This window comes from Aspergillus steynii, assembly GCF_002849105.1.
Source record: "Aspergillus steynii IBT 23096 chromosome Unknown P170scaffold_1, whole genome shotgun sequence".
Lineage (NCBI taxonomy): Eukaryota > Fungi > Ascomycota > Eurotiomycetes > Eurotiales > Aspergillaceae > Aspergillus > Aspergillus steynii.
In genome coordinates, this window is record NW_020194398.1 from 972,969 (window position 1) to 985,752 (window position 12,784).

Sequence of the window (12,784 nt, forward strand, 5' to 3'; positions counted from 1 at the left end):
GACCCACCCAATGATCAATCGAATTCACTGACCCTGCCAGGGGTTTTGACGTGCAAGTCAACGGCGCCGTAATCTCCGTTCCAGCCTTCCGACGCGACTATGGGTATGTACTCGACGGCGTGGCAATCTTGCCCGCCAGCTGGCAGTCTGCATTCAACACCTGCAGCTCGGTCGGTCAGTTCTTCGGAGGCTTTCTCTGCAGCTGGTTGGCCGACCGCATTGGACGAAAAAGATCTCTTTTCTGCGGAATTGTTGTATGCACGGGCGGAATCATGGGTGAAATCTTCTCGGACACTCGCGGAGCATTCCTGGGATCCAAACTCGTGCTTGGTGTGGGCCTGGGCTTCTACCTAACCCTCGGGCCATTGATGTGCAGTGAAATCACCCCGGTGGTGCTGCGTGGATTGTCTACCGCAGGTGTTAATCTCGGCATTTCTCTTGGCCAGCTTTTGTCCAATGCTGCGATCAAAGGGTTTGGTGAGCGAGAGGACCGCTGGGCATACGCAGGTCCATTCTCTATCCAGCTGCTGTTTACAATCGTCCTACTGCTCGGGGTATCATTTTCCCCAGAATCGCCGTGGTATCTGGTGAAACGAGACAAGCCAGAAGAGGCGAAGAAGGCCCTCCGAAAATTATGGGGTCCAGACTTCAACGTCGCGGCGAAATTGAGCACAATTCAACTAGCAGTTGAAGAGGCGCTTCAGCATACAGAGACTAAATATCTCGACTGCTTTCGTGGCACCAATCTTCTTCGGACTGGGATTTCCCTCGGAGGTTTCGTCTGCCAGCACCTCGTCGGCATTGTCTTCGTGCTCGGATACTCAACTTATTTCTTCGAGCTTGCCGGACTCGAACAATCTCACTCTTTTAATCTCGGAGTCGGGGTTACTGCCTGTGGTGTTCTTGGGAACTTTCTCAGCTGGTTCATTCTCAACTCGTTCGGTCGTCGCAGAACGTTCATAATCGGTATGGCGACGATGACTACCCTACTTGTGCTGATCGGAATCATGGACGTAATCCCATCCAACGGAGCAAACTGGGTCCAGGCATCGTGTACGGTCATATACGCCTTCGTGTACTTTCTCACGGTCGGTGCGATCTCTTTCGTGCTTTTGGGCGAGGTATCGACGCCCCTGCTTCGTGCCAAAACTACCGCCCTAGCAACTGCGGTACAGGCGGTCTTCGGCATTATCATGAATGTCATCATGCCATACATGGTGAATCCGGACGAGGCCAATATGAAGGGCAAAGTGGGCTTTGTGTTCGGGGGTTGTGCGCTCGTGGCTACCATCGGGAGTTGGGTGTACGTGCCGGAGCTCAAGGGCCGGACGTTTCCGGAAATTGATCAGATGTTTTATAGCCATGTGCCGCCGCGAAAGATGGGGCAGTACGCAAGTGTGCCATATTGAGGTATTCACCATAGCGTTGTGATATTATGAGTTTGGTCGTATATAGCGAAGCAATTGCGGACGTTGTTAAAGCCTTGGCCCCATCGTAAAGCTTCGAATGAGTATCTCAACGAGTGCTCGCAATAGCATTCTCGATATACCAGATTTCAGCTGTAGCAGCAATTCATTTAGCATGTATCACGCGTTAGAAGCTGCTATGGAATACTTCAATTGCCCTCTGAGAAGTACATCCTCACAACCTGTCACATCAAGTTGTCGATGGTTTGAAAGCTGGGCTGGATGTTTGACGGTGGCAAGCCATGTCAGCGGAGAAAAGGTCTCGTTGCCTCCGACGAGCAAGTCTGGATAGATGAAATCTCTTCGTCGGGCCTGGCGACAGGCGAGATCTCCATCCCCGCCGAACCCGTACCTGCCCGAATAGGAAGTTAATGGGGGTGGGGCACTCTTGGCGAGGTCTTATGGTTTGATTCGCTCCCACCAACAGACATTTAGAGCCTTAGGCTCAGCCGGGGCTGCCGGGAGAACTACGGAGTCGGTATGCCTGGAGATCCAACTGAATTTTGCAACATGCCACCACCGGTCACGAGATTTGCAGAACGGGCTCTCGCATGCACCTTCCGGATACAGAATTCTCGGGAATGCTGCAGGGCTATTCCCGAAGCTGCATTCCCGACGCAATAGAAATCGAATGATGGAAGACTTCCCTACGCCCTTTCCAGCAGCGTTCCAGAACCGCGTGCTTAGAAATGACTGCACCTTAATTTGGAAAAGCAGCCAATCTCCTGCATACCCCGCTAGCTTGCTGATGTTACTCACCCCATTATTGGCCCAAATGTCAACGGTTGGTGGGGTTGTCTGGTCCGTCAAGAGAAAATAAGAATCACGACTGGAAAAAAAAAAAAAAAAAAGGACATGCCCCGCGCCAGTGGAGATGGACCAGCGCCAAAACCAATTGCTTTTCCGCGGCGTGAGTCAACCCCAATCAGCCCGCCCTGATAGGCTCCCAGCGCCGACAGGGCTCTCTCCACCTCAAGTATATAAGGTCAGTGGAAGGTACAGGCACACGCAATCCTGCATACTCACGAATCCTGACCGTTTGACAAACACACTGGGGGTAGCTACTGTTTTCCATTCCTGATCATGTATCTTCGAGCAATCCACGCAGAGTCCCACCTCCCAACCCTTCGCCAGTTCGTCAAGGACAACCCCCTCGGCATCTTAACCACCGCCATCTCATCCTCCATCTACTCCTTCATCCAGTCCAGCCACGTCCCCTGGGTTCTCGACGTCTCCGATAATGACAGCGAAACCGAACTCGGAGTCTTGCGCGGCCACATCGCCCGACAAAACCCCCAGGCCAAAGCCATAATTGAATCCGCGACAGCCGCAAATCCCGCAGCATCCGGCGGCGTGCAGCTCAAAGATGAAGTTTTAGTCCTGTTCAACGGCCCTGTCCATCACTACGTGACGCCTAAGTTCTACACCGAGACTAAGCCTGCCACAGGGAAGGTCGTGCCCACGTGGAACTACTCGGCCGTGCAGGCGTACGGAAAAGCGACGGTTTACTTCGACAGCGGCGATGAGTCGACGGAGTTTCTCTCGTCGCAGATCAATGCCCTCTCGAACCATGCGGAGACCTCGGTTATGGGTTACACGGGGGCTGGCGAGCGTCCGGGTCCTTGGAAAGTTGCCGATGCGCCGGATCGGTACATCTCGCTCTTGCAGAAGGCGATCATCGGCATCAAGATTGATATCACTCGGCTGGAAGGGAAGTTCAAGATGAGTCAGGAAATGGGTGAGGGCGATCGAGCGGGTGTTGCTCAGGGATTTGATAATCTGGGCACTGAGACTGGCGACCAGATGGCTCAGTGCGTACGGGAGCGGGAGAAGATCGCTGCTGCTGCGAAAGGCAAATAAAAAGCTATCTTGGTGGAACAGAGAGCAAGTTTGGAGTTGTGATGAGTAACTAGCACGATATTTCTTTTTTGCGATTTCTAATAGACTAACGGGCATAGAATGAAAGAATTGATGACGCATTCAGTTCGTGTTAGATTCGTGTTAGACATCATCCGTCAAGCCTGACGGCCCCGGTCATTGGTCGATTACGATAGTGTACTACATTAACGATTCTGGCTGTGTCAGCGGTTGGATTGCTTCATGATATTCTTACCGTAATTCTATAAACTCCACATTGGATTTATATCAGAGGAAAAAATTGGTGTCAATAGAGACAATGGTTCAGGTTTCCGCTTCACAAGAATCCCCTGGGCTGTATGTACAAGAAGCTGCTTGACAACATTCTCCGTAAACTCCAGCAATTCTTCCTCTGCGTTGCACATCGAATTGAATACCAGCGAAAGTCCCCGGGGGGTCAGACATGTGACCGCACGTGGCCCACCTCATTGCAGAGAGCTTCCTCCAGAGCAGCGGGACCTCTCTTTCTCCTACTCCTCAACAATCAATTATGTCGCCGAGCTTCATTATCCATCAATTCCATCCGCACACGGCTCCACCTATATTTGTATCATCTTGATACTGCTGCCAGAAGATCTTTACAGACCAGAATAGTCTCGGACCGAGTGGTGAACCTCCAAGGTCAGTGGTGTTGACAGTAACAAGAAAGCCCCGAGAAAAAGAAGACACCTCAGGCAACGAGATTCACGAGCTGACTGTACTAATTGCAAGCAGATGATGTTGTTCGGGTTGGTTCCCCTGGGTCGAGTCCAGCTACCGAACTTGTACGTCATGCCGAGCCATACCGACCATTCGCGAGAGCCTCGACCATGTTTTGCGAGTCATGCTGTAGGTGGCCGGCCTCCGAACAACCTGTCAACGTGCTGAGTCTGTGCCAGAATACAACATCACAGTCAGAATAAAATAGCGGGTCTTATGAGAGCCGGATTCTACGTTATGGGATGGCGGCGAATAGTCTTGGGATTCGGACCACCGTATGGAAACACCACACATTTTCCAGCTTTTCGTAATTCATTCAACTAACGAGCTTCGCAGATGGTTCGCTGTAACTATGGGGACGGGTATCGTCGCCATCCTGCTCTTTCTCATCCCGTTTCACGACTCCTGGCTATACTACCTTTCGATTATCTTTTTTATTCTCAATACATTTCTGTTCGCCTTGGGGACGATATTGACAGTGCTGCGATACATGCTATACCCACGAGTATGGCCAGTCATGCTGCGTGACCCGGTCGACCCATTATTTCTGGCGACTTGTCCCATCGGCTTCGCTACTCTCATAGAGATGTGGATCTTTATTTGTGTTCCGATATGGGGGCGCTGGGCGACAGTTCTAGCCTGGGTGGCATGGATGATCGACACGGCCTTTTCGGTTGTTATTACGGTATCAATCGCCTTTCTTCTGTAAGTCTCTGTTCCAATTGCGTTGTTTCTGTTCTTCTGACGCATTTCTTAGACTTTGCCAAAATCACACAACCTCGTTAGACAAGATCACAGCTGTGCAACTCGTCCCGATTGCGGCAACGATTGTTGCTGCCGGTGTAGGCGCAGAAGTGTCTGCCGTTCTACCCAATTTGAAACATATGAGGGGTACCATAATCGCATCCTACCTGCTTTGGAGTCTCAGCATGTCTATGGCCATGATGATTCTCGTCATATACTATCAACGTCTGATTCTACATAAACTGCCTCCAAAGCAGCTGGCTATGAGCTCCTTCCTAACTCTAGGGCCCGTGGGGTTTGGCGGATTCGGGTAGGTCTGCCATTATCCCCGAAGTATATCATTCTGCTAAATTATAATCCGTCGCCTAGTATCATGTACCTCGGGAAGGTTTCACTGACTGCCTTCCACAAGAACAACACTATCCACCCGATGGTCGGCGACGTCGCCTATATATTAGGAATCATGGTTGCCCTAGCTCTATGGGGTTTCAGTCTACTATGGCTGATATTCTCCTTCGCCACCGCGATTCGTTCATGGCCTATCCCGTTCAACATGGGTTGGTGGGCAACCACTTTTCCCTTCGGGGTGTTTTGCGTCAACACGATTCAACTCGGCGTCGAGCTATCGTCGATGTTCTTTAAAGTCATGGGCACGGTATGTTACAACTCTTGCATCAAGCTTTGAGGTCGGTTGAGACACTAACCGCCGGGCTAGATATTCAGTACGATGGTTATTTTGCTCTGGGTAGTTGTCAGTTTGGGGACTATTCGCGAAGTCTACCGAGGTCACGTCTTCAATGTGCCGTATCTGGAGGATATCTTTTCGGAGGATGACCGCAATGACAGTATTGATCTGGAGACTGTTTCTGGCTCAACTTGCTGATGGTATTTGTTCATCTGTTTATCGTTTCATGCTATACACAGGTATTTTTTAGCAACAGTGAATGGTAATGTGAAGAGTTTCAAGATATTGTGGGCTTTATTCTGTTATTGTCATATCCATATGTATTTTTTCCAGGCAGGTCAGTGGTCTTGTGACACTTTATCTGCGGGTACTCCACATGGATATATATTTCCCGGGAATCTGAATGCGATGGTCGCTCAGCATGGTCATGTGCTACAAATCTTGAACTCTCAGAATACATTTAAGATAGTAAGAGCCCTAGCAGTTTCATGCAGTACCTAGTACCATCTGTCGAATAGGCCTGCGACCATGAAGCCATTTGGATGACGTGGCCACGCTTAGCCCCCGAGGGACGGGCTTATCGATAACGGGGCAGGTCTGGCCCTTCCCAGAGCGGGAATCAGGGCGGGTTTTCCAGGGCTCCGCCAAGGTGACCGGGACTTTTGGCCCCCTTTTCTTCGTATTGTCAACAGCCTTGTATGCTGTCGCCTGTCATCATCTGCAAATAGCCACGTTGCAACGCCCTCTTCCATCTTCCATCCAATCCCATCAAGGGAGATGACAAACCCGACTTTTTACCTTCTCTGCATCTTTGGCAGTCCATCCGGTGACCGTCAGCATCGTCAGGCATGTCCCTCGTAATTAACCTGAAGCCAAGCATGTGGGTCCGTCAGTGAGAGACTAGTGCGGGGTCTGCTCAGCCGCAGTGCCAGATGCTAGCCCCTGCAACCGATCCATGGATTTAGCCAACTTTCTAATCTAGGTGTTTGTGCTTTCTTTCTCTATCTTATTCTGTGTGCACTCCCAGTGACCGTACCATGGTCATCTAGCCGGGACCCTTGAGCAAGATGCGACAAGTGCAATCTACAAGGTATGTCTGTCCCTTGCAGCGACGTGGATGGAATTCAGGGGCTGATTGGTGTGGTCCCACGCTTCTAGTATCGAAGATGAATGCCACGAGGCCGTGCTGGATTTCATCCAGAACCTCTCCGCCGACGAGAGCGAGCTGTTTGAGGCCACGGAAAAATCCCAGCAGTTGATCGATGACCTTCGTCACGTGGACAGTTGTCAGAAGGGTTCGATTTCGAGGAAAATTGCCCCGAATATCACCAAGTTTGTCGCGGGAATTGAACAATATGGCACGGCGATGGATGTCCTGGCCGGTTCGGTTTCCTTGATGTCCCCGATTTGGGCGTCGGTGCGGGTTCTGCTTTCGGTTCGTTTTGCCCTCCCTGTGTTCACTTGGACGGCTGTGATGCTTGGCATGGCAGGTAGATTAACTTACGCTGCCTAGGTCGCGAAAGAGTTTGGGGAGTATTTCGATAAGCTGTCGACTATGATGGAAGAGATTGGTCAGAATCTGTCTACCATCCGTCGATATCCCCGGCTTTACCCCGACAACAAGATTTTGCAAGACGCTATGGTTGATATCTTTCGGGCGATTATCCATTTCTGTGCTAAGGCCCGGAATGTCTTTCACCAGGGCAAAAAGCACCAAACGGGTGTGCGAGCCTTCACCCCCGTGGGTCTTCATACGGCATGGAAACTCATTTGGAAGCCGTTTAACTCTCAATTTGGAGGTATTGTAGGGGACATCAAGTCGGCAATGGGGCGCATTCAGCACGAGGTTGAGATCGCCGAAAAAGAGCTTGCCAGTGAGGAGAGAAGCAAAGCAGAGCGAGAGCGTCAGCGCCAGATAGATCGCTGGGATAAGCTCGAGTCCAGTCAGAAATCCGTCACTCAATATATCGACCAGCAGAGGATTGCTCAGGTGAACAAATGGCTCTCGCCGGTAAATGCCGCCTCGAACCACAACTCGGCCACTAAATTGCGACATGACGGGACATGTGTTTGGTTTCTCGAAAGTACCCCTTTTCAAAACTGGCTGTCGACTGATAATTCGTTTCTCTGGTTGCACGCAATCCGTAAGTAATCTGACACTAATTAAAACTGTGTGACATTCTGATCATGATTTAGCCGGCGCCGGAAAGACGATTCTAGCATCAACGGTTATCAACTACCTTCGCGAACATAAGCAAAATCGGGACGTGGCGTTGGCGTACTTTTATTGCGATTACAAAGATACCCAGAAGCAATCACCAACAAGCATTATCAGCACCCTTCTGTCGATGATAGCCTCTCAAAATGACGAAGTATTTCTGAGGATCCAATCATTTTTTGAGGAGCAGCTCAAAGAAAATCCGGCTTATGTTCCAGAATTCGACGAGCTTCTGAACAATTTCAGCCATTTTGTTGCCGACTCTTTTGAGGAGATATTCATCATCATCGACGCTCTTGACGAGAGCGAAGACCGCGAGTGTGTTGCATACGCCACCAAAGCCATTTCCGACAATTGCAGCTCGGCGAGAATCTTTGTCACAAGTCGCAACGAGGTTGATATTGCCCGCACATACGAGGATCTACCAAGCACAACAATTGAACCGGAAGACGTTGCCGGGGATATCCGGATGTACGTCGAAACGGAGATCGCGGCGAAGATCAAAGCGAGGAAGCTGAAATTGCGAGACCCGAACCTGAGTCAAGTTATATCGGATAAATTAATCCAAGGAGCTCATGGCATGTTCCAATGGGTCAAGTGTCAAATTGACCAGCTCTGTCGCTTGCGTAATGACAAGGCGGTTCGAAATGCGTTGGATGATCTACCAAAGACGCTACACGATACCTATTTCCGGATCCTCCAGAAGCTGGAAAAGGAGAACAGTGACGAGGTGGAGGTGGTGCATCGTCTACTCAGATGGCTTGTTCGAGGCGTTCGAAATCTTACTCTGAGCGAATTAGCCGAATGCGTCAGCATAATCCCTGCAGAGTCAGAAGACTCGTTCGATTTTGATGCCGTCTTTACCGACCCAGAGGATGTCGTCGAACTTTGTGGGAGTCTTGTCAGCCAGTCCGCTAATGGCTCTGTTGGTCTGGCGCATTATACCGTCAAGGAGTTCCTTGTGTCTGAAAGCCTGAAAGAAACGATGCCTCATTTTTGGGTGGGGAATAGTGAAGTCCACACCGAGCTAGCTAGCGTGTGCCTGGCATATCTATGCTACGATGATTTCTCGGGGGACCATACTGGCCACGGAGACGCACTCCTGCAGAAGTTCGAAGAATATAAGTTCTTGCCATACGCGGCCCACGCCTGGGGATCTCACGCGCGCCTAAGCGATTTCAATGAAGACGTCTTTGATTCGACAATGAGACTCTTAGAATCCGTTGACGCGGGGAGGGGAAACTACAAACTATGGTCTCGGATCTATCAATATCTTGAAAAGACAGCCGGTCGCGTCTTGAAAAATTCGAACTGTACCCCTCTATACTTTGCGTCGTTGTTTGGCTTGCCTGGCGTTGTGTCGGCTTTAATCGAGGCTAACAAGGAGGTTGATATCAAAGAGCCGATGAAGGCTGCAGCTAATTCTGGCTATGGGGATGTGATCCGGGTCTTTCTTGACAAATGCAAACCGGTAGACCAGACAATCCTCGCAGAGTGTCTTTATGTTGCCGCATCTCGAGGACATGAGAAGACTGTTGAGCAGTTACTTGATGTCGGTGTGGATGTGAATGCTCGAGGTGGTAAGAATGGGACGGCGCTGCAGGCAGCGGCTCTAGAAGGCCGTTACGAGGTTGTATCGGTACTAATCGACCACGAGGCTGAGATGAACATTGCTTGCAAACGTTATGGAGTTCCCGTGTCCGCTGCCGCAGAAAAGGGCCACCTACGCACGTTCCAGAAATTGCTGGATCATGGGGCTAATGTTAACGGCCGTGGAGGTTGGTACGCGTACCCTCTGATATCCGCCGTTGTTGGAAAGAATCCGCAAATCGTGGAGATGCTCCTTAGCAACGGCGCTGATGTCAACGCTCTCGGTGGCCGCCATGGTTGTCCCTTAATGGCCGCTGCATATATGGGCATGCTTGATCTGATACGCCTACTGGTTGATCGCGGCGCCCGGGTGAATGACGAGAATGACAAAGGGTCAGATGCTCTGTATGCGGCCTGCATGGCTGGGAATATCGGTGCTGTCAAGCTTCTTCTGGAGCTGGGAGCCGATATTAATGCAAAGGGGGGCAAGCACCGGAATGCACTCAATGCTGCTAGTGCAGAAGGCCATCTTGAGATTGTGAAGTATCTCTTAGAAGCCGGCGCGGACGTGGACTTCTTCGATGAGCATTATGGTAATTCGGTCCAAGTGGCTGCTTTCGCTGGACATGAGGAAATTGTGCGTGTCTTGGCAGAGGCAGGAGTGGATGTGAATGCTCCTGGTGGTGACCGAGGTACAGCCCTTATTGCTGCTGCCCAAAATGGTCATTTAGAGGTCGTTTCTCTTCTTTTTGAACTCGGTGTCCCGACAGGCAATACATCCGACATAAACAATGCGATCATGGTGGCTGCTAGGAGAGGGCACATTGCAGTTGTTGAAGCCCTCATCGAAGCAGGCGCTGTGATGGACGAGGTCAGCACTCTGGCAACCTATCCGCGTTGCATTCCATTAGAGGCAGCGGCAGAGAAGTCGAATGCCGCTATGGTACAGTTATTGTTGGACCGGGGAGCAGATGTGAATGATTTCAATGAAGGTCACTACAGCACGCCATTGATGGCGGCCATCCTCAGCGAGCGGAGAAACCTAGACATTGTCAGAATGCTGGTTGATGCCGGTGCTAACGTTAATACTATAGCAATCCCCGACGAGAATTGCGTATGTGCTCTTGCCGCGGCAATCCATGTGAAAGACTACGACATTTTCACATATCTCATGGAGAAGAGCCCTGACCTCAATTTATCTCGTGAGAACTACTATTCTTGTTTGCAACTCGCCGCCTGGGCGGATGATGAGCGCTTCATAGACGTCCTTTTGGAGAACGGTGCCGACGTGAATCTCCAAATTGAAGCTTCTGGGGAGAATAATGGGGACATGGCTGTCACGGCCCTTCAGGCCGCAGCATGGGCGGGAACCCCAAACACAATCCGAAAGTTAGTTGAAAAAGGCGCACACTTATCGATCGAATCGGAGGAATGTCACTTTAAATCTGCTCTGCAAGCTGCGAGCTTTCGGGGTGACACAGATGTTATTCAAACCTTGATCGAGCTTGGAAGCGATGTCAATATCGTCGGTGGGACTTACGGCACAGCCCTGCAAGCCGCCGCAGTGGAGGGTGAAATCGAAGCGACTCGTCTGCTCCTAGACGCCGGCGCCGAAATAAACATCGTCAATGTTGGCCAAAAAGGCAGCGCATTATTCGCGGCTGTCAGCGAGTCAAAAGAAGACGTCGTGAAGCTGTTGATTGAGAGGGGAGCCGATGTTAACTTAGGCCTGACAAAGGACTATGATTACGTGTACCCACTCCAACTAGCGGCCTGGCATGAATACGACGACATAGTGCAGATTCTCCTCGACGCTGGAGCTGAAGTGAATGCCAAGGGAGGTAAATATGACACGGCCCTTCAAGCGGCGGCCTCCGAGAACCTTCCCGATACATGTCAAATGTTGTTAGAGCATAATGCGGACCCCAACATTGTGGGCGGTATATATGGCACTGCATTACAAGCTTCATACGCAGGAGGATACTTCAATGTCACGTGGTCCCTTTTCGATCACGGTGCATCTCATACTCTCTACGGCGGGATGCATGGAACTGCTCTGGGGGCTGCCATCCAAGGTGCCTGTCAGACAATGGTTGCACGGCTTGTTCGAGACTACAATGCAGACCCCAATCTTCAGGTTCGGAAATGGGGCTCCCCACTTCAAGCTTGCATCGCCAGGGAGCGCGATGACGATTCAATCAACTATCTGATTGAGGAAAACGCCGACGTCAACGCACGTGGAGGATTGTATGGGAACGCTCTGATAGCCGCTGTAGCAAAGGAGGACGAAGCTTCGATCACAATCCTTTTGGAGGCCGGCGCGGACGTCAACCTTGAAGGAAATAAATACTATCCCTCCGCCGCACACGCTGCAATCGGAGTTCGTGACCTCTCAACACTCAAGCGTCTCGTTGAGCACGGGGCGCGTCTTGACATCTGCAACGGCATCCACGGCTCTACTCTCGAATACGCGTCATACAAGGGCTCTTTGCCCATCGTGCGCTATCTCATCCGCCAAGGTCTCGACGTCAACATCACCAGCCCTAGCAGGTACAGCACTCCTCTCCAAGCTGCAGCCATAAACGGAAAGCATGAAGTCATCAAGTATCTCGTCAAGCACGGCGCCGACGTCAACGCGCCTGGCGGCAAATTCGGATGTCCATTATCCGCCTGCTTGATGAACGCCACCCCCGACTCCGTCGAACTTTTGCTGAAAAAAGGTGCCAACGCGAACGCCAAAGGCGGCATTTACGGTAACCCACTGCAGGCAGCCTGCGCAGCCGGGGATCTCGAAGCCGTTCTCCTCCTCCTGCACTATGGCGCCGACGTCAATGCCCGAGGCGGCAAGTTTCATACCGCGCTCCAGGCGTCGTGTGTGAAATGCTACTATGATATCACAGGGCTTCTGATCGAGCGAGGCGCGGAAGTTAATGCCGTGGGCGGAGCTCACCGCTGTGCTTTGCATGCTGCTGCTATTGCTGGCTGGGCGGAGGGTTGTGAGCTGTTGATGAGGAACGGGGCGGATTGGAGCTTGGTAGATCGGAAGGCTTCTCATTTAAATGAAGAGACGCTGGACTTTGCCGATGAGATGCTCCAGGAGGCCTTAGAAAGGCAGGAGAATGGATGGCCGGAGTTGACTGACTCGGATGATGAAGACTCAGATGGGGAGGAGGTGGACGATGATGACGAAGGCTGGGAAGACGAGGAGGACAGCGATGAAGAAGAAACGAGTGATGACGATGACGATGAAGATGATGAAGATGATGACGACAGCGACGAAGACGAAGACGAAGAATCCGAGGCGGAGGAAAAGTTCGTCCTGCCATGGAATGTCGATTCGATCCCCGACTTCGACGCGCCTTATATTTACCGCGAACCTGTCGTTGCGGACGAAGATACCGAGGACGACAATACGAGTGAAGACTCTAGATCCAGTGGCAAGGCATCTTCGAAGACTGAGGATCT

General features: G+C 51.2%; 4 protein-coding genes across 4 annotated transcripts; all 4 read left to right on the forward strand.

Moving 5' to 3' along the window:
* Positions 1 to 41: 41 nt before the first annotated feature.
* P170DRAFT_346082 (putative MFS alpha-glucoside transporter) lies at positions 42 to 1,409 on the forward strand (the record flags this gene model as incomplete). Its single annotated transcript, XM_024843545.1, has 1 exon — positions 42 to 1,409. A coding segment is annotated over one exon (1,368 nt), but the record flags the coding sequence as incomplete, so codon positions are not given.
* Positions 1,410 to 2,517: 1,108 nt separating this feature from the next.
* On the forward strand, positions 2,518 to 3,556 carry P170DRAFT_431688 (FMN-binding negative transcriptional regulator). Its single transcript, XM_024848098.1, has one exon. It carries the CDS (start codon positions 2,550 to 2,552, stop codon positions 3,324 to 3,326), a length of 777 nt encoding a protein of 258 aa, XP_024709230.1. The 5' UTR covers positions 2,518 to 2,549; the 3' UTR covers positions 3,327 to 3,556.
* Positions 3,557 to 4,319: 763 nt separating this feature from the next.
* Positions 4,320 to 5,793, forward strand: P170DRAFT_451857 (TDT family transporter; the record flags this gene model as incomplete). The annotated part of the gene is made up of 5 exons (XM_024851228.1): positions 4,320 to 4,357; positions 4,419 to 4,787; positions 4,840 to 5,136; positions 5,196 to 5,481; positions 5,542 to 5,793. 5 exons carry the CDS (start codon positions 4,320 to 4,322, stop codon positions 5,707 to 5,709), a joined length of 1,158 nt encoding a protein of 385 aa, XP_024709231.1. The 3' UTR covers positions 5,710 to 5,793.
* A 698-nt stretch (positions 5,794 to 6,491) lies between these two features.
* P170DRAFT_372527 (uncharacterized protein) lies at positions 6,492 to 6,946 on the forward strand (the record flags this gene model as incomplete). The annotated part of the gene is made up of 2 exons (XM_024845202.1): positions 6,492 to 6,601; positions 6,670 to 6,946. Coding segments are annotated over exons 1-2 (300 nt in total), but the record flags the coding sequence as incomplete, so codon positions are not given.
* Positions 6,947 to 12,784: the final 5,838 nt, after the last annotated feature.

What these genes read in the sequence shown, in the direction of transcription:
- P170DRAFT_431688 (XM_024848098.1), top strand. Translation starts at nt 2,550, where the DNA reads ATGTATCTTCGAGCAATCCACGCAGAGTCCCACCTCCCAACCCTTCGC.